This window comes from Pongo pygmaeus, chromosome 6 (genome assembly GCF_028885625.2).
Source record: "Pongo pygmaeus isolate AG05252 chromosome 6, NHGRI_mPonPyg2-v2.0_pri, whole genome shotgun sequence".
Classification (NCBI taxonomy): Eukaryota; Metazoa; Chordata; class Mammalia; order Primates; family Hominidae; genus Pongo; species Pongo pygmaeus.
Window position 1 is genome coordinate 13463146 of NC_072379.2, and position 20845 is coordinate 13483990.

Genomic DNA, 20845 nt, shown 5'->3' on the forward strand with positions numbered 1-20845 from the left:
GGTACTTCTTCCTGAGAAGGCAAAAAGGGACCTGTTCCTGTGCCTGCCGCTGTTCAGTCCCTCCCCGTGTCCACTCCAGTACCCTCTGCAGAGGTCAATCCTACACTAGCATCCAGGCCTGGCTCAGGTCATCCTCTCCAGGAAGCCCATCCCACCACAGCACCCACTGGGTGACAGGAGACCCCACAGAAGAGAGAGGCTTAGCAGGAGATCAAAGAGGACAATGACAAGTGGTGCTATTGTATTTGAGGCTTCTGGCCTTTCTCCACCTGTACCCCCTGACAAGGGATCACAGCCCTCTGCCTGGCAGGCATTTCACCCACAGCTGAGCTTCTCAAAATGGGCCTCAAACAATTCTGGTGTGCGTGAGAGGTGAATGTAAGTGGAATGATCTTCCTTGGTGGCATGTAATTTTTTTTTTTTGAGACAAGGTCTCACTCTGTTGCCCAGGCTGGAGTACAGTGGCAAAATCATAGCCCACTACAGCCTCCAACTCCCAGGGTCAAGCGATCCTCCCACCTCAGCCTCCTGAGTAGCTGGGACTATAGGTACACGCCACCATGCCCGGCTAATTTTTAATTTTTTGTCGAGACAGGATCTTATTATGTTTCCCAGGCTGGTTTCGAACTCCTGGATACAAGCGACCCTCCTGCCTTGGCCTCCCAACGTGCTGGGATTATAGGCGTGAGCCACTGCATCCAGCTAGCAGCATGTAATTTGACATAGTTCCTTAAATTGAGATGAAAGTGGAACGTTTACAGAGGAAACGATGTGGGGATGTCCTAGATAAAACTGGAGCCTGCCAAGAGCTTGGCCCCGACCACTGGGGCTGTACGGGTTCCTCCGCTATGGGGACATCAGCAGAAGAGCTTACCAGGGCCAGGCCTGAAGGGCCCAGTCCATGCTGCAAAGCCAGGCCTCGCAGGCCATCCACGCTCCACCCTGGCCAGTCTCTCTGCCTCACCACCTCCCCCTCATGACAGCCCTTCCCTCCTCACCTGGTCATGCACTCCAGGGTGGCCCCAGGGGAGGCAGACGTGGTGTTGGCAATTCTTCCCATTTTACAAGTAGGGAAACTGAGGCCCAGGTAGGCAAGCCTGACTTGCTGGAGTCACACAGGAAGTTGGCAGCTCTGCCGCATCCCTGGGGTCTGGAGCCCCTGCTCTGGGGAAGGAGAGGTGGGGCGCTGCCTTCCCACAGTCCCCTCAAGCTGGCAGGGACGGCTGAACCCCCAGGGTCAGAGGAGAACTAAAAGGAGTGGAAGCTGGCCTGGGTCCGGGGAGAGCCCTTGTGTTTGCCCAAAAGGGAACTGGAGAGGGGTGGCTGGGCCCATACGCAGGGAGGAGCTGTGGGGAGCTGGTGGCGGGGCAGCAAAGACAAGTGGATTTGGTGGGTAGAGGGGCCCCTCCTTGGTTTTAGTCCTCCCCACAGCCCCTCCAAAACCGGCAGGGCTCTCCTGTCCCTTTCTCCTGTACTGCAGCAAGCCATATAGGAAGTGGCTTCTCTGGTGAGTGGCAGCTCAACCTCTGCTTAAATGCCTCCAGTGACAGGGAGTTCACTACCTTCCAAAGCTTTTAAAAAATGTTAACCACTGCTATTCAAGAACAATTCTAGAATTTTTTTTTTTGAAAGACAAGGTCTCATTCTGTCTGGCAGGCTAGAGTGCAGTGGTGTGATCACAGCTCACTGCAGCTTTGACTTCCTGGGCTCAAGCGATCCTCCCTCCTCAGCCTCCCGAGTACCTGAGACTACAGATGTGCACCACCGCACTGGCTCAATGTTTTCATTTTTTGTAGAGACAGGGTCTCACTATGTTGCCCAGGCTGGTGTCCTGGCTTCAAGCAATCCTCCTGCCTTGGCTTCCCAAAGTGCTGGGATTACAGGCGTGAGCCACTGCGTCTGGCCTTTTTTTTTTTTTTTTTGAGACAGAGTCTTGCTCTGTCACCCAGGCTGGAGTGCAGTGGTGTGATCAGCTCATTGCAACTTCTGCGTCTCAGGTTCAAGCGATTCTCCTGCCTCAAGCTCCCGAGTAGCTGGGATTACAGGCGTCTGCCACCATGCCTGGCTAATTTTTGTATTTTTTGGTGGAGACAGGGTCTCACCATGTTGGCCAGGCTGGTTTCGAACTCCCGACCTCAGGTGATCTACCCGCCTCAACCTCCCAAAGTCCTGGGATTACAGGCTGAGCCACCGCACCCGGCCCTGCTGTGCTTCTGAGGTTTGAAAACTGCTGCCTCAATGCTCCTGACTCAGCTCTTCTTACCCGAAGGTTCCCCCACCTCGTCTACTCTGTTCCTGCACAGTTGCCCTTTCCTCCGACGCCCTGGGCAGGTCTCTCTCTGCCAGCTCCACGCTTCTGAGAGGCCCCCAGCCTGCCTGCACTAAATACCACTCAGGTTTCACTATGGGCCCCTGGATGTGTCTCACAAGCCCACAGACCCAGCCTTGGAGACGAGCACCACCATCACCCTTCCAGAACCTTCCGCCCTCTTCACACCCTGCTGCTGCCTCTGGATCCTAACCCCATCCATCGTGGGGCCCAGCTGCCCTCTGCCTGGGTTCAGACCTTCTCAACACTCCCTGGCTTCTCTGCCCTAGTTTTGCCTTCTCTAATCTACCCTTGGTGGGGGGGAAATATGGTTACCATGGTAACCTGAAGACAACGCAAATCTGATCGTATCATTACAATGACTGGAAAAACTGCCAGTGCCACAAAATAAAGCTCAAGTCACTAGCTTTGCAGTCTAGGCCCTTTACCATTCCGGCAGCATTTTTGGGGGCTATTCTCCTTCCCCCCCACTGCACAACCCCGCCTGGCCACCCCAGGCTCAGGCTGCAGAACAGCACAGACCAGGGAGTGGCTTTGGCCTCATGCTAACTACCTGGTTTTTGTCTCTTTCAGGCTGTTTGCTCAGTTGCAAAATGGGAAGGACAACAGCACCCGCCTCACAGGCTAAGCGTCTAAGAGGCTGTGTGTGAAAAGCCCACAGCACAGGGTCTGGCACGCGTGGATGTGTGGGATGGGAGGAGGGGATTTCCCAGCTCCTCATCTCTGCAGGGACTGGCTCCTGGCCTAGGGAACACCAGCTCCCCAGGGAAGGGGAGCTTTCCCTGACCCCCCGATGTGTGGCAGGCAGAGGAGAGCGAGTTACTTCTGGGAGGGGAGTTGCGGGAAAGGGCAAGTTAGTCTTTACTGAGGGTGGCAGTGAGCTGGCACTTTGGTCTCACCTCGGCTGCAGAAACCCACCCTGCTCCCGTGTTATTTCTTGGGGATTTCAGCTGTGTGCAGGCACAGATGCGTCATCCAAGTGCCCCACACGTACCTTGACCTCTTATCCTCCCTCTGGCCAGTCCTGAACCTCTTGGTGATCCATGGCGGCACCTCTTTGTCCTACATCCTTCTCTGGCTGTCTCCTTCCCTCCTTCCAGCCCTCCCTCTAGGACCCTGACCCGAACCGTCCTTCATCCCCATGGGGACATTTAGTCCACTGACTCATCACCCTCCTCTGTCCCTCCCTGAGAGAAGGAGCAGGCAGAGAGGAGCTTGCATGAGCCTTCAGCAACCCTCTTCCACCCATCCTGCTGTTTCTTTCTTCTTCTTCTTTTTTTTTTTTTCTGAGACAGAGTCTCACTCTGTCGCCCAGGCTGGAGTGCAGTGGCACAATCTCGGCTCACTGCAAGCTCCACCTCCCGGGTTCACGCCATTCTCCTGACTCAGCCTCCCGAGTAGCTGGGACTACAGGTGCCCGCCACCATGCCCAGCTGATTTTTTGTATTTTTAGTAAAGACAGGGTTTCACTGTGTTAGCCAGGACGGTCTCGATCTCCTGACCTCGTGATCTACCCACCTCGGCTTCCCAAAGTGCTGGGATTATAGGCGTGAGCCACCACACCCGGCCCTTTCTTCTTCTTTTTTTTTTTTAAATAGAGATGGGGTCTTGCTATGTGGCTGGTCTCAAACTCCTGGGCTCAAGTGATCCTCCTGCCTCGGCCTCCCAAAGTGCTGGATTACAGGCGTGAGCCACCACACCCGGCTCCATTCCCTTTCTAAGCAGGGTGCTCCTTTTCTTGCCATTCCCCCCATCCTCCTTCCTCTCCCACCACTCACCTCCCTCTCTACTGAATCTGCTGAAGATCATGCAGCTGCTGTTCCTGCCTCTAAAACCCTCTCTTGGCTGGGTGTGGTGGGCCATACATGTAATCCCAGCACTTTGGGAGGCTGAGGCGGGTGGATCATTTGAGGTCAGGAGTTTGACACCGGCTTGGCCAACATGGTGAAACCCCATCTCTACTAAAAAATACAAAAAATACTCGGGCGTGATAGCACGTGCCTGTAATCCCAGCTACTCTGGAGGCTGAGGCAGGAGAATCACTTGAACCCGGGAGGCGGAGGTTGCAGTGAGCCGAGATCACACCACTGCACTCCAGCCTGGGCAATAGAGCGAGACTCTGTCCCCTCCCTCCACCAAAAAAATAAAGCCCTCTCTGCAGCCATTCCACTCTCAACTCTTGTTCTCTCCTGCCCTCTAAAAGGTGATCCTTTTAGACCTGACCCCCCGATGTGTGGCAGGCAGAGGAGAGCAAGCTACTTCTGGGAGGGGAGTTGGGGGAAAGGGCAAGTTAGTCTTTACTGAGGGTGGCAGTGAGCTGGCACTTTGGTGCTTGGTCCTTGGCAGATTCAATCACTTGCCTTTCTCATTCTCTCCTGAGCCCACTATTCCACTCTGGTCCCCACCACTTCCCCCAAAATTGTTCTGAACCATCCCACTGCAACCTGTTGCTTAGCCCCTCCGTCTACTCTCAGGCATTAGGACTGACCTCCCAGCAGAGGCTGGTGCACCCAATCACCCCCTTTAGTAAGTTTCTCCCTGGGCTTCACCTGCAGGCTTTCCACCTCTCTCTCCTTTTTTTTTTTGAGACAGGGTCTCGCTCTGTCGCCAGGTTGGAGTGCTGTGGTGCAATCTCAGTTCACTGCAACCTCTGCCTCCTGGGTTCAAGCGATTCTCCTGCCTCAGGCTCCCAAGTAGCTGGGATTACAGGCATGTGCCACCATGCCCGGCAAATTTTTGTATTTTTAGTAGAGATGGGGTTTCACCATGTTCGCCAGGATGGTCTTGATCTCCTCACCTTGTGATCCGCCCGCCTCGGCCTCCCAAAGTGCTGGGATTACAGGCGTGAGCCACTGCGCCTGGCCCTCCATAGGTTTTTGTTGTACAAATAAATGAACCCAAAGGATTAACTACAAGCCTAAAGGTTTACACAGGCAGGACCAGTGTAATAGCTGCTGGTAGCCAGGAGGGGACAGCAAAGAGCCACCCAGTGTGGATGAGACCAGAGGGGTGGTGGGGAAAGAGGGCGTGGCTGCAACCCACTTCAGGGACACACAACAAGCCCTAGGCTGGTGGTAGAGCCTGCCCTGGGTTCCGAAGTATAATCAAATGGTAAAGACTTAGGTTCAAATCTCTGCCACACTATGCTGTGTGACCTTGAGAAAGCTGCTTAATCTCTCTGAGCCTCAGTCCCCTCCAATAAGGCCGGCTACTTGGGGAGATGACGTGGTAATGTGAGTGGGCTTTGTAACCAGCAAATCGTAAGTGTGACATGGTCAGGCTCACACCTGTAATCCCAGCACTTTGGGAGGCCGAGGTGGGTGGATCGCCTGAGGTCAGGAGTTTGAGACCAGCCTGGCCAACATGGCAAAACCCCATCTCTACTAAAATAGGAAAATTAGCCTGGCATGGTGGCGGGCACCTGTAATCCCAGCTACTTGGGAGGCTGAGGCAGGAGAATTGCTTGAACTTGGGAGGCGGAGGTTACGGTGAGTTGAGATCACGCTACTGCAGTCCAGCCTGGGGGACAGAGCGAGACTCCATCTCAGAAAAAAAGTGTGATGTGAGTGTTAGGTGTCTGTGGTGTGAGGGGCTGCTCAAATGTCCATCATTGGGGGACAGGGTAGTTACATAACCATGATACAGCCTGAAGAGGGAACAGAGCTTTTTAAAGACATGGGAACATGTTTATGTTTTAAGGTTAAATGTGTAAATTTATAGAAAGAAGAACAGTGAGATGTAAAATTAATAAGCTTGGGGGGAAATCTGGAAGAAATGTATCATCATAAAAATGAACAGCCATCTGGGTTGTTAGATTTCTGTATTTTCCAAATTTCTACCATGGGCATATATTTGCATTTCTCTTTAGGGTGTGTGTGTGTGTGTGTGTGTGTTTGTGTGTGTTTTAGAGAGAGGGTCTTACTCTGTCACTCAGGTTGAAGTGAGGTGATATGAGCTTTGTGATCATAGCTCGCTGCAGCCTCAAACTCCTGGGCTCAAGTGACCCTCCTGCCTCAGCCTCCCAGGTAGCTGGGACTACAGGCACACACCACCACCCACCACCATGCCCAGCTAATTAAAAATTTGTAGAGATGGGTTTTCACTATGCTGCCCAGGCTGATCTCCAACTCCTGGCTTCAAGCAATCCTCCTGCATTGGCCTCCCAAAGTGCTGGGATTATAGGCGTGAGCCACCATGCCCGGCCCCCTTTAGGTTTTTATGACCTACTAGAATGTTCTTCGGATGGAATATTACAGCAGCTACCTGGGTAGAGGGTTTCTCACGCCTTAGTCACCACCACTTCTTCCCAGCATATCCTGAACAGCCCCTGTTAGCTGTCCTGGGTTTTCTTTTTTCTTTCTTTTTTTGCAACCGGGTTGTGCTCTGTTGCCCAAGCTGGAGTGCAGTGGCACGATCTCAGCTCACTGCAACCTCCGCCTCCCAGGTTCAAGTGATTCTCCTGCCTTAGCCTCCCAAGTAGCTGGGATTACAGGCATACACCACCATGCCTGGCTAATTTTTGTATTTTTAGTAGAGTCGGGGTTTCACCATGTTGCCCAGGCTGGTCTTGAACTCCTGACCTTACGCGATCCACCCACCTTGGCCTCCCAAAGTGCTGGGATTACAGGCATGAGCCACCGTGCCTGGCAGAGTCTCCCTAATTTAATTCAGTGCCACTGCAGGCAGGTGGGGTGTGGCCTGGCTGGGCAGTATAGAGCTACCAGCTACCAATGGTGTTCAGCCCCCAGGGTCGAGCGTGGGTTGTCTCAGCCCCTTGCAGGCAGGGCTGGAGTTCCTTCTGGTATGAGTTGCGGGACCCACTCCCCCCATCCCTCTGCAACCCGAGGCCCCCCACCAGGTCCCCTCCAGTTCAGGCTGGTGACTTCCAGTACCCCTGGCCCCCAGAAACCCCTGGCCCACAGCTCCCTTGACCTGAGGCCTGAAATTCACCCACTGAAATTCGCCCTCTGAGGCTTGGTCCAAGTCCAAGTATGCCTTCCTCTCCAGCCAGACACCTGCCCGCCACTCAGCATGTCACAGCAGGCAGGGCCTCTAGATTTTAGTGGGGAAACTGAGGCACTGAAGGCAAATGTGATGTCCCCAGCTGGGAAAACATTAAAGACATTCTGGGCTTATCTCTCTCTCTCTTTTTTAGAGACAAGACCTCACTCTGTTGCACACACTGGAATCACAGCTCTCTGCAGCCTCCAACTCCTAGGCTTGAGGGATCCTCCCGCCTCAGCCTCCCAAGTAGCTGGGAATACAGCCATTCGTCCCCACCATGTCTGGCTAATTTTAAAAAATGTCTTTGCAGGATGGGATCTTGCTATGTTGCCCAGGCAGGTCTCAAACTCCTGGGCTCAAGTGATTCTCCCATCTCGGCCTCCCAAAATGCTGGGATTATAGGTACAAGCCACCACGTCTGGCTTGAGTCATCTCTTTTGACCCAGAACAAAACCAGTCCAGGAGTGGCTGTACTCTCACCCTACACTGGGGAGGCCCACAGCTCCAGGGAGCAGTGGGGCTCTTGCAATTTAATGACTGATTCATCTTCAAAAAAGCACAATCTCAGCCAGGTGTGGTGGCTCACACCTGTAATCCCAACACTCTGGGAGGCTGAGGCGGGCTGATCACCTGCGGTCAGAAGTTTGAGATCAGCCTGGCCAACATGGTGAAACCCCGTCTCTACTAAAAATACAACAATTAGCCGGGTGTCCTGGTGCACACCTGTAATTCCAGCTACTCGGGAGGCTGAGGCAGGCGAATCGCTTGAACTCGGGAGGTGGAGGTGGCAGTGAGCCGAGACTGTGCCATTGCACTCCAGCCTGGGCAACAAGAAGAGAAACTCCATCTTAAAACAAAAAAAAAAACAAAACAAAAACAAAAAAGCATAATCTCTTTCAGAATTTTTACCTTCTCGGGGTGGTTCTGTTAGGAAAGGCTTCCATGGGAACCTTCAATAAGTGACCTAAAAAAATCTCAAAGCCATTCTTTTTATTTTTATTTTTTCCAGACGGCGTCATGCTCTGTCACCCAGGCTGGAGTGCAGTTGCACAATCTCAGCTCACTGCAACCTCCACCTCCCGGGCTCAAGCCATCCTCCCACTTTGGCCTCCTGAGTAGCTGAGACTACAGGTGCGTGCCACCATGCCTGGCTAATTTTTAAATTTTTTGTAGAGACAGGGTCTTGTTATGTTGCCCAGGCTGGCCTCAAACTCTTGGCCTCAAGCGATCCTCCTACCTTGGCCTCCCGAAGTGCTGGGATTACAGGGGTGAACCACTGTTCCTGGTTTAGAGCCATTCTTTTTTTTTTTTTGAGACGGAGTTTCACTCTTGTTGCCCAGGCTGGAGTGCAATGGCGTGATCTTGGCTCACTGCAACCTCTGCCTTCCAGTTTCAAGCGATTCTCCTGCCTCAGCCTCCTGAGTAGCTGGGATTACAGGCATCCGCCACCATGCCCAGCTAATTTTGTATTTTTAGTAGAGACAGGGTTTCACCATGTTGGCCAGGCTGGTCTCGAACTCCTGACCTCGTGATCTGCCCACTTCGGCCTCCCAAAGTGCTGGAATTACAGGCGTGAGCCACAGCACCAGGCCCTAGAGCCATTCTTAACAGGGTTTGTCCCCCTGGAAAGTTCCCGAAGCCTCACCCTCCGGGGAATTCTCTGCTGCGTGCCATAGTCATCTCTTTACCACTTGGTTTCCACTCTCCCATCCTTGCACCGAGATCCCACTGTTAGGCCTTTTTCAAGCACGGACCTTCTCATGCTCAGTCTCTCTGTGGTGTGGAAGTGTCTACTGGGTGGGTCTCACAGAAGGTTCCAGGCCCTGGTGCAAGCCCAAGGGAAACGATGATCCAAAATGGACTCAGATAAAGTTTCTGCCACTCTGCATTGGGGGCTTTTGGTAGGAGTCCAGTTCAATTTTAGAAAAATAAAAATACATGTCTCGCACTTCTGAGTTTGCAGACTAAGGTCCATTCTGTATTTGCAAACGAGGACAAAAAGAAAGGCAGCTAGGCACGGTGGCTCACGCCTGTAATCCCAGCACTTTGGGAGGTCAAGATGGGCGGATCACTCGAGGCTGGCCAGGAGTTCGAGACCAGCCTGGCCAACCAGCCTGGCCTTTCACCATGTTAGGGTGCCTAAAAATACAAAAATTAGCCGGATGCTGTGGCACATGCCTATAATCCCAGCTACTCAGGAGGCTGAGGCAGGAGAATCATTTGAACCTGGGAGGCGGAGGTTGCAGTGAGCCGAGATCACGCCATTGCACTCTAGCCTGGACAATAAGAGCTAAACTTCAACTTAAAAAAAAAAAGAAAAAAGGCAATTGGGGGAAAACAGTCCTTCCAGCTCACCTAGCACTGCCCATCTTTTTCCATATTCAGATCACATGGCGAGGCAGGTGTGCTTATCCATCTTAGCGGTAAGGAAGTGAAGGCTCAGATTCCCACGGCTAGTCAGGCGGGTACAGGGACTTGAACAAGATGGCAGTTTCCCGTGGCCCACATACTGCCTGGGACCCTGAAGGCTGACTCCTGGGCACTGTCCCCAGCCACCTGCCTCTCTGCAACTATCTGCCACCCCCCACCTGCCCTGGAACAACTGCCTCCAGATGAAGGGGCCTGCTATTTCCTCTGCCTCCCCCAGCAGACCCCAGCTTCCACTCCGATTCACCTTGGAACTGCCGGTGCTGGCCCAGGCCTGGCTTTGGGAACTGTGTGAGGGAGAGTTTGAGAAAAGCCCATTCTGGTGCAGGAGTAGCACTCAGCGACCTCTGGTGAACCCTCGGAGACTCCCAGGAGCCTGGACATGTTCCCAGCCCAGCATGACTAGTGGCATGAGTAAGTGTGGAGCTGGTTCTCCAGGCGGATACCTGGCTTGGGTGCCAATGCCTGGAAAGGGGCTGGCAGGTCCATCCCTGAGGGCTGAGGCCACGGCCACCTGCTAGCCCTGGGACACAGGGTATTAATACATCACTCACACTGAGCCTCAGTTTTCCCCTCTGTAAGGTGGGCTCTAGCGTCAGCCTCCTAGATATGAAGACTAAATGAGATGCCTCCTCTGTCTGCACTCTGCTGTAACCCTAGTTCCTAGAACACCGCCTTGCCCCAGCAGGACTCCCGAAATACATGTGAAAGGCACCCGCATAAAGCACCAGTGCAGGGCCAGAAACCCAGTGACCTCTCAGCCGGGTGTCCACCGGAGCCACACTCACCGCACCGTGCTGCTGCAGCTTCCACTCTCTCCACCTTTCCAACATCATCTGACCACTCTGCCCCTCCGAGAGCTCCGGAAACACACTTCTGGCATCCAGTGACCCCCCAACCCCTGCCATTCACCCCACCAAACACAACCCACCCTCCTCTCTGCCTCTCAAAATCCCGTCTTCCCCTAAGGCCCAAGCAGGGCCTTCCTTACTCCAGGAAACCCTCTCCAACTACCCCTCACCCTCCTGATCCCCCTTCTGGGGGTTCCCGTGGCCTGTTGGCAGCCGCCACATCACTGTACCCTAAGTTCTTTTTTTTTTTTTTTTTTTTGAGACAGAGTCTCGTCCTGTTGCCCAAGCTGGAGTGCAGTGGCGTGATCTCGGCTCACTGCAACCTCTGCCTCCCGGGTTCAAGTGATTCTCCTGCCTCAGACTCCCAAGTAGCTGGGATTACAGATGTGCGCCACCATACCTGGCTAATTTTGGGATTTTAAATAGACATGGGGTTTCACCATGTTGATCAGGCTGATCTCAAACTCCTGACCTCAAGTGATCCTCCTGCCTTGGCTTCCCAAAGTGCTGGGATTACAGGTGTGAGCCACCGTGCCCGGCCCGCCCTGGAGGCTCTGGCCAGCCCTTAGTGCTCACCAAGTGGCATGTTGCCCCGCAGGGACAGCCCCTGCAAATCTGGGTTTGGGAGGCCAGGACACAGCCCATGGCGGACACAGAAGTGGATGGGTGCCTTAAAAAGGGTCAGGAGGTGGGGTGTGGTGGCTCATGCCTGTAATCCCAGCACTTTGGGAGGCTGAGGCAGGAGGATCACTTGAGGCCAGGAGATTGAGACCAGCCTAGCCAATATGTTGAAACCCAGCTCTACTAAAAATACAAAAATTAGCCGGGCGTGGTGGTGCCCACCTATAATCCCAGCTACTTGGTAGGCTGAGGCAGAATAGCTTGAACCTGGGAGTTTAGAGTGAGCAGAGATAGTGCCATTGCATTCCAGCCTGGGCAACAAAGTGAGACTTGGTCTGTCTCTGTCTCTTTCTCTCTCTATATGATATTTTTTATTATATATATAAAAATATTTTTTTAAAAAGGGTCAGGAGAGGCACTGCTCTGTTTAAGGCAGGGTAGGCACCCCCCACATCTTACCAACATGCTTGTGGTCCCCATGCAGACACCCCTCCTTCTGTGGTTAGGAACCCACTCGCCTCCAACCTCATCTATTCACTGAGGTCAACCAGACTCCCTTTATCAGGAGGAGCAGTTGCACTGACCTGGCCTGGCCCCTCCCTCCTGAACCCAGACTGGGTAAAACTTAGAAGTCACTGGCGCCACCACCCCTTTCTCTGCCCCAGGATCTGGGGCCACATTCAAGCTTAGCCTTCCTCCACCTACCTGGGGCAGGCGCCCAGGTAAGGTGGCTAAACAGAAGGGCAGAGGCCTAGGCCGGGTGCAGTGGCTCACGCCTGTAATCCCAACGCTTTGGGAGGCCAAGGTGGGCGGATCACTTGAGGTCAGGAGTTTGAGACCAGCCTGGCCAACATGGTAAAACCCTGTCTCTACCAAAAATACAAAAAATAGCCAGGCGTGGTGACAATTGCCTGTAATCCCAGCTACTCAGGAGGCTGAGGCAGGAGAATGGCTTGAACCCAGGAGGTGGAGGTTGCAGTGAGCCGAGATCGTGCCACTGCACTCCAGCCTGGGTGACAGAGAAGGACTCTGCCGCAGAAAAAAAAAAAAAAAAGAAAGGCAGGCGCCTGGCTTCTGTTCCCAGACCCCAGAACCTGTGCCCCACAGCAGGCTTAGCTCCAGCCCCCAGCACCATGACCGTGCCCTATTCCCAGTGCCCCCTCCACAGCCAGTGCCTCTTACCAGGCTTTGGGATGAGTCCTTGGAAAGGCCTAGAAGAGAAACAGAGGCAGGGGTGTCATGGGGAGGGCCTGGGTGATGAGGAAGACACCCCTCAGATTCAGTGGCCTCAGTCTCCCCTGGGAGCACCCTAGACCTACAGCAGCAGAATCTGCATTTTAGCAAGCTTCCCTGGGGCTCTGTGTGCACGGGACAGTGAGACGATGTGGCAGGGCGCTGGCATTGGCAGTGTCACTCTGCAGGACGCAGACCTGGGCCTTGTGCAGGCTTTGCCCTGGCTGGCCCCGGGACCTTGGGCAAATCCCTCTGATGAGGGCTGAATGCCTTTCCAGGGGGCTGGGGGTGCAGTGAGCAAGTGTTGCTGAAGAGGGTGAAGATGCCCTCGAAGGCTGCCCTTGCCATGGGGGGTGACCAGTCCCACTTCTGAAGGGCTCCCTGCACTCAGGCTGGCCTGCAGTCCCTTTCCGGCCACCCCCAGGACCAGGATGGTGCCAGGAGAGCCACCTTGTCCAGGGGGGAGGGCAGGACCTAGGGAAAGGCTAAGGATTCGCAGGTGCAAGCCCCCATCTGAGTTAGTCCTGCCTCTTCACCCTCACCCTTCCCGCTGAGTACCTGGTGACTGTGAACTTGATCTTGTCGGCCACAGCAAGAATCCTCTCCAGGTTCTGGGAGCCGAAGGTGCAGGGCTTTCGGAACGGGATTCCTGGGGGCAGCCCCTCGATGATCACGGAGCCGGGGTTACTCTTGATCCGCTTGTAGGGGACCTGGACCGGGTACTTGATGCCCAAGGCTTCCCCTGTGGGCGAGAGGCAGGGTCCTGCCTGTCAGGAGTGAGAGGCAGCGTGGGGTGTGTGTATGTGGGATTGCGGGGGTGTGATGGAAAGACATGCGTGCAGGAGAGTGAATGGTATGAGAAAGTACTTATATAGCACTGTGGAAAGGTATAGGCATTACAATCTGAGCTATTTGATCAGAACATAAAAAAAGGCCAGCATGGTGGCTTATGCCCGTAATCTCAGCATTTTGGGGGGCCAAGGCAGGAGGATCTCTTAAGTCGAAGAGTTCGAGATCAGCCTGGGCAACACAGCAAGACCCTGCCTTTACTAAAAATTTCTAAAAACTTGTTGGGCATGGTAGTGCATGCCTTTAGTTCCAGCCACTTGGGAGGCTGAGGCAGGAGGATTGCTTGAGGCCAGGAGTACTCCAGCATGGGGGACAGAGTGAGACCCTGTCTCAAAAAAAAGAAAAAAAAAAAAAAAAAAAAAAAAAGAAAAAGCCACACCAATATGCTCCCAATGCTCCCATGTTGTACACTCCTTTTTTTTTTTTTTTTTTTTTTTTGAGACAGAGTTTCACTTTTGTTGCCTAGGCTGGAATGCAATGGTGCGATCTCAGCTCACTGCAACCTCCGCCTCCCAGGCTCAAGCGATTCTCCTGCTTCAGCTTCCTGAGCAGCTGGGACCACAGGTGTGCACCACTGCACCTGGCTAATTTCTTTTTTGTGTTTTTGGTAGAGATGGGGTTTTGCCATGTTGTCCAGGCTGGCCTCGAACTCCTGAGCTCAAGTGATCCACCTGCCTCAGCCTCCAAAAGTGCTGGGATTACAGGCATGAGCCACCGCGCCGGGCCCTTGTCTATTAAATTCTGTGTGTAGTTGTTGAAAGTGTGTCTCACCTCATTGGTCTGCAAGGCTCATGAGTACAGGGACTGTGTCTGTTTTATTCACAGCAATATCCCCAGTGCCTGAGACAGTGCCTGGCACGTAGTAAATGCTCAAGAAATACACGTAAAGGGATGAATTGTTTCCCCAGAAATGCCCTTGGCTGGAACTGGGAAGCCTCCCACTTCCCTGTGCATAGCGGCTGCGTGTCCCTCCCCGGGGGTTCTGCGCTGCTTACCGTATTTCTTATTGAAAAGGTCCTGGACCTGCTCCCTTAGTGTGTTGGCGATGTCGATCCGTGAGAGCCTCGCGTCATAATTTTCTGCAAAGCGCAAAACGATTATGGGTTTGGGCTGTTCAGTGAAAAGGCACTTGGCGACTTTTAAGGAAAATGATTTTCTAATTATGGGGAACTCCTTCTCCGGCAATTAAAGGATCTTTGGAGTGGGCCCCTCAGGTCCTTCAGCACCGACGTCTTGATGGAGTTGTGTTTTTTTCAGAAGGACATGCACTGTTGCCACAACAGTGATGAGTTGGAAATTAAGTTAATTGATGACATTTGAAAACCACCAAACCAATAAATAAGCCCCGGAGGGGAGGGACATCATAGAGCGTGGAGTCCTGTGCCCTGGGCTAGCAGGCAGGGGGCGGGGGCTTCATGAAGTCACTGGGGGGCTGGAGACAAGGGAGGGAATGGAAGCCCAGCTGATCCAGCAGATGGTGGAGGACGGGCAGTCCCCACAGACACAGGGGACGGGCCTGGCAGCTCCCAATGCAACCTCCACCTCCCAGGCTCAAGCGATTCTCCTGCCTCAGCCTCCTGAGTAGCTGGGACCACAGGCGTGCGCCACTGCACCTGGCTAATTTCTTTTTTGGTAGAGATGGGGTTTTGCCATGTTGCCCAGGCTGGCCTTGAACCCCTGAGCTCACGTGATCTGCCTGCCTCAGCCTCTAAAAGTGCTGGGATTACAGACATGAGCCACCGAGACACCCTCACCCAGAAAGTGTTCATTAAAAACCCCCAAGTGTGGCCAGGCGCGGCGGCTCACGCCTGTAACCCCAGCACTTTGGGAGGCCGAGGCGGGAGATCACCTGAGGGCAGGAGTTGGAAACCAGCCTGGCCAACATGGTGAAATCCCATCTGTACTAAAAATACAAAAATTAGCCAGGCATGGTGGTGCGTACCTGTAATCCCAGCTACTCGGGAGGCTGAGGCAAGAGAATCCCTTGAACCTGGGAGGCAGAAGTTGTAGTGAGCCAAGATCACACCACTGCACTCCAGCCTGGGTGACAGAGCAAGACTCTGTCTCAAAAAAAAAAAAAAAAAAAAAAAAAAAAAAAAAAAAAAGCTGGGTGCAGTGGCTCACGCCTGTAATCCCAACATTTTGGGAGGCTGAGGTGGGCGGATCATCTGAGGTCAGGAGTTCGAGACCAGCCTGTCCAACATGGTGAAACCCCATCTCTACTAAAAAAAATACAAAAATTAGCCAGGTGTGGTGGCGTGTGCCTGTAATCCCAGCTACTTGGGAGCCTGAGGCAGGAGAATTGCTTGAACCCAGGAAGCGGAGGTTGCAGTGGGCTGAGATCGCGCCATTGCACTCCAGCCTGGGCAACAAGAGTAAAACTCCATCCAAACAAACAAACAAAGACAAGTGCCAGCATGTGCTGGAGGGATCCCAGACCACCATCTCTCTCTCTCTCTTTCTCTTTTTTTGAGACAGGGTCTTGCTCTGTCACCCAGGCTGGAGTGCAGTGGCACGATCTCAGCTCATTGCAATCTCCGCCTCCCAGGTTCAAGCGATTCTCCCGCCTTAGCCTCCCTAGTAGCTGGGATCACAGGTGCACGCCACCTTGCCCAACTAATTCTTGTATTTTTTTGGTAGACACGGGGTTTCACCACGTTGGCCAGGCTGGTCTTGAACTCCTGGCCTCAAGTGATCCACCTGCCTTGGCCGCCCAAAGTGCTGGGATTACAGGCATGAGCCACTGCACTGGGCCTCTGATTTCTTTTCTTAAAAACAGACATAGAGACGGGTTCTATGTTGTGCAGGCTTGTCTCGAGCTCCCAGCCTCAAGCGATCCTCCCGCCTTGACCTTCCCGAGTGCTGAGATTATAGGCGTGAGGTGCCGCGTCTGGCTCCTATTCTGATTTCAAAGCACTAAGACCACAGCTGATTGCTGAAAAAGGAATGGGCGTGTCAGCTACCTCTGGGGGTGGGGCAGGGAGGGGGCAGGCAGGCTCCTGGGCTCCCCCCACCGTCCACCTGTAGGCACCCCCTCTCCCCTGGAGTCTCTAACACAGAGCTGGCAGGATACAGCCGGGCCTGGGCTGCCAACCTGGCTTGCCTGGTCCCTTAGGCCCTGAAGTTGGGGGCCAGCTCCTCCCCACTTCCAGCCTGGCCCTCCAGACCCAAACCAGGTCAAGGTCCTGGTGCTGGGACAACAGACCTCCCCCTCAACACAACCTTACCTTGAAAGCCCTGTCTCTTCAGGCTCTCGTCCACCAGAGGGTCCCCGGAATCCCTCTCTGGGGGCAGGGCAGGGGGAGAGAAGCCAAGTGAGGAGGCAGTCCCTGGGACCCAAGATGGCATCGTTAGGGGAAACCCAATGTGGGGGTGTGGGGAGAATGCCAGGGCCAGGATGGGAGCAGGACAGAGGCAGCAGGAGGAGGGGCTGGTGGCAGAGGCCTGGGGCCCTCCCTTGCCCGCCCGCACCATGGCCCATGACCCCGCGCTGGGTACCTTGACTATCCACGATGGGCTCTTTGACTCCCTCAGTGAGCAGCTCGGGCCTGGAAAACACAAGCGGGGCTATCACAGAGGTCCCTCCAAGCATCTCTGGGACTGCCCAGCCCTCCCCTCTGGGCCTCGGTCTGCACATCCCTACAATGGACCCTCCTGGCTCCACACAGTTAGGCCTGGAGTCCCTGCCGCCCCACATGTGGAATCTTGGGGGCTGCGCTGGGCTTGAAGGATCCAGCTGGGAGTGAGACCCGCCGAGTCCTGAACAGGTCCATCTGATATCTCACTTCTGCTCCAGTGACATTGCACGATTGTCACTGCCTGGGATTGGAGCAGGTGGCCTCAGGGGGCCTCCTGTAGAGCTGGTTTAAAGTGTAGAAACAAGGTCAGGTGCAGTAGCTCATGCCTGTAATCCCAGCACTTTGGGAGGCCAAGGAGGGCGGATCACTTGAGCTCAGGAGTCTGAGACCAGCCTGGCCAACATGGTGAAACCCGTCTCTACTAAAAATACAAAAATTAGCTGGGCGTGGTGGCAGGTGCCTATAATCCCAGCTACTTGGGAGGCTGAGAGAGGCAAATCACTTGAACCCAGGAGGCGGAGGTTGCAGTGAGCTGAGATAGCACCACTGCACTCCAGCTTGGGTGACAGAGTTAAGATTCCATCTCAAAATGAAAGAAAAGAAAAGAGTAGAAACAGTCGGGACCCACTACGTAGCAAGAACTCCGAGCTTCTGGAAAGGTCTGAGATCTACCGCTCACGTCTGAGAGCTGCTGTGTCACTGCAGTCGGAAGCACCAGTGACCAAGCCCAGCTTTGTATTATACTGTCTTTAGCTCCACAGACTCCAGAAAGCCCTGCTCAGACATGAGTCAACCTTCTTTATTATACAGCACTGCTTCTAAAGGCCCCATCTTCAGCACAACTTGTCCTGTTAGAGCAAGCCTGTTGGGGGGCTGGGGTTTGTGGTGGGTAGAGGACACTGGGAAAATCATGCTGGCCAGACGGGGGCTGTTAGGGGATGGCAGGGTGGGCCATGGAGCAGAGAGGTAATGAGCTCTCTGGAGAGGTAATGGGCCTGGAGAGGTAATGAGCTCTCTGTCACAGGGGTAATTAAGCAGCAACTCCAAGGAGTCTCTACCTGGGAGTGAGCCCAAAGGCCAGACTCTCAGGGAGGGCACCCCTGGGGTCCCCAGCAGATGAAGATTTGGTGCCCGCTCTGGCGGTGGGCATCTCTTAGGCTTCTGTACAGTGCCAGGCACAGAGCTGGGGTCACAGGGCCAGGGCTGGGAGGGGAAGCATAGCCCTGCCTTGAACCACAGTCTCAGGAGCTAGAAAAGGCTTCGGACTGCATTTAGGCCCCTCCTCTTTATGGGAGAACTCAGGTTCTGAAAGGGGAAGTGACTTCCCAGCAGTAACCTTAGAGAGGCAGAAGCTGGGCAGAGCCCCTGAATCCCAGGCCAGAGTAGCGATAGTGCTTCCCCTTAAATAGTACAGCCGGCTGCCAAGGCCACAGGGAGTAACAGGAGGAGCTGGCCTCAAGCCCGCCAGACGGCCTCTCCCGTTGGCCACTGCGCTAACCTGCCTCCCTTTCCAAATGACAGGTGGAGAAAGCTATCGTGACTTTAAAAAATGCTCAAGGCTGGGCGCAGTGGCTCAACCTGTAATCACAGCACTTTGGGAGGCTGAAGCAGGGGGATCGCTTTGAGCCCAGGAGTTCAAGACCAGCTTGGGCAACATAGCGAGACCCCTTCTCTACAAAAAATCTAAAAATTAGCCAGGTGTGGTGGCGTGGCCCTGCAGTCCCAGCTACTCAGGAGGCTGAGGTAGGATTGCTTGAGTCCAGGAGTTTAAGGCTGCAGTGAGTTGTGATTGTGCCACTACACTCCAGCCTGGGCTACAGAAAGACTTGTCTCTTAAATGCTCACGGCCAGGCCTGGTGGCTCACGCCTGTAATCCCAGTTACTCGGGAGGCTGAGGCAGGAGAATCGCTTGAACCTGGAAGGTGGAGGCTACAGTGAGCCAAGACAGCACCACTGTACTCCAGCCTGGGTGACAGAGCAAGACTCTGTCTCAAAAAAACCCACAAAAGGCCAGGCATGGTGGCTCACGCCTCTAATCCCAGCACTTTGGGAGGCCAAGGTGGACGGATCACTTGAGGTCAGGAGTTCGAGACCAGCCTGACCAACATGGTGAAACCCCGTCTCTACTAAAAATACAAAATTTAGGCAGGCGTAGTGACATGCGCCTGTTATCCCAGCTACTCAGGAGGCTGAGGCAGGGGAATCGCTGGAACCTGGGAGGCGGAGGTTGCAGTGAACTGAGATCGCGCCAATGTACTCCAGCCTGGGCAGCAGAGTGAGTGAGACTCTGTCTCAAAAAATGGAAAACAAACAAACAAACAAAAACCAACCCACAAAAAACAAAAAAAACAATGCTCATGAGCACAAGGTGTCTCTGCACAAAACCATAAAAAATGTCATTCATGAGGACTTGCTGTTGAATTGGCACCTAACCTCAAGCTGCCTGGGTGCCCCTGGTTTATGGTTTGAGGGAATGGGCATAGAAGGCAAAAACAAAAATAAAAACAAACCAGAATGAGAACCCTGTCTCTTAAGAATTTTTAAAAAATAAAATAAAATTCAAACTCTTTAAGCTGGCCCAAAATCCATGTGATCTGGCCCCTGCTACCTTTTCATTTATTTATTTATTTTGAGACAGAGTTTTGCTCTTGTTGCCTAGGCTGGAGTGCAGGGGCGTGATCTCAGCTCACTGCAACCTCTGTCTCCTGCGTTCAAGCAATTCTCCTGTCTCAGTCTCCCGAGTAGCTGGAATTACAGGCCCCCCTCACCACGCCTGGCTAATTTTTGAATTCTTAGAGACAGGGTTTCACCATGTTGGGCAGGCTGGTCTCGAACTTCTGACCTCAGGTGATCCACCCTCCTTGACCCCATAAAGTGCTGGGATTACAGGCATGAGCCACCGCTCCTGGCCTATTTTTCTTTTTTATAGAGATAGGGTCTCACTATGTTGCCTAGGCTGGTCTCAAACTCCTGAACTCAAGCTATACTCCCACCTCAGCCTCCCAAAGTGCTGGGATTACAGGCGTGGGTCACCTGGTCCCCTACTACCTCTTGGGCCTCAACCTCACCATCCTTCCCTCACTCACCCTGTACCAGCTACAAGGGCACCTTGTGAGCCTTCAAACACCCAAGCATGTTGTTGCCTCAGGGACTTTGCATGACTTTTTCTCTGTCCCAACAGTCTTTTCTTTCTTTCTTTTTTTTTTTTTTTTTTTTTTGAGACACAGTCTCTCTCTGTCACCCAGGCTGGAGTGCAATGGCGCAATCTCGGCTCACTGCAACCTCCACCTCCCAGGTTCAAGCAATTCTCCTGCCTCAGCCTCCTGAGTAGCTGGGATTATAGGCATGTGCCACCACGCCCGGCTAATTTTTGTATTTTTAGTAGAGACGGGGTTTCACTATGTTGGTCAGGCTGGTGTCAAACCCCTGACCTCGTGATCTGCCTGCCTCGGCCTCCCAAAGTGCTGGGATTACAGGCGTGAGCCACCGCGCCTGGCCTGCTCCCACACTCTTTATGCACCTGGCTGGCCCTCTCCCTTCATTGGGTCGCTGCTTCAATGTCACCTCCTTATCCAGGTTCCTCCTGTCCCTCTCTCCCCCTCACTCTGCGTTATATCCTGTCACAGCAGTTATCTCTACCTGACATGATAGTTTGATTTTGTCTGGGTGACATCGGCAGCTCCAGGGCAGGACTTGGTGGCATTTACTACTGGGCGGCAAGCCCAGGACCTGGCAGGTGCCCAGGATGGTTTTTTAGTTTGTCTCTTTGTGTTATATATATATATATATATATATATATATATATATATATATATATTTATTTATTTATTTATTTATTTATTTTGAGAAGGAGTCTCGCTCTGTCACCCAGGCTGGAGTGCAGTGATGCAATCTCAGCTCACTGCAACCTCTACCTCCCAGGTTCAGGTGATTCTTGAGCCTCAGTCTCCTAA

General features: G+C 53.5%; 1 protein-coding gene across 13 annotated transcripts in view; it reads right to left on the reverse strand.

Annotated features, from left to right (window-relative positions):
• GTF2IRD1 (GTF2I repeat domain containing 1) overlaps positions 1 to 20845 on the reverse strand; it is a 150759-nt gene that overhangs the window by 31116 nt on the left and 98798 nt on the right. For 8 of the 13 annotated variants that reach the window (XM_063668262.1, XM_054496629.2, XM_063668264.1 and 5 more), the window contains 5 exons: positions 16813 to 16862; positions 16542 to 16598; positions 14310 to 14393; positions 13024 to 13207; positions 12415 to 12443 (listed from right to left, as the gene is read on the reverse strand). In XM_063668262.1, coding sequence (XP_063524332.1) covers positions 12415 to 12443; positions 13024 to 13207; positions 14310 to 14393; positions 16542 to 16598; positions 16813 to 16862 — 404 coding nt within the window. Of the gene's footprint in view, positions 1 to 12414; positions 12444 to 13023; positions 13208 to 14309; positions 14394 to 16541; positions 16644 to 16812; positions 16863 to 20845 lie in introns of all 13 variants that reach the window. The other 5 variants (XM_054496627.2, XM_054496628.2, XM_063668260.1 and 2 more) reach the window with 1 other exon arrangement.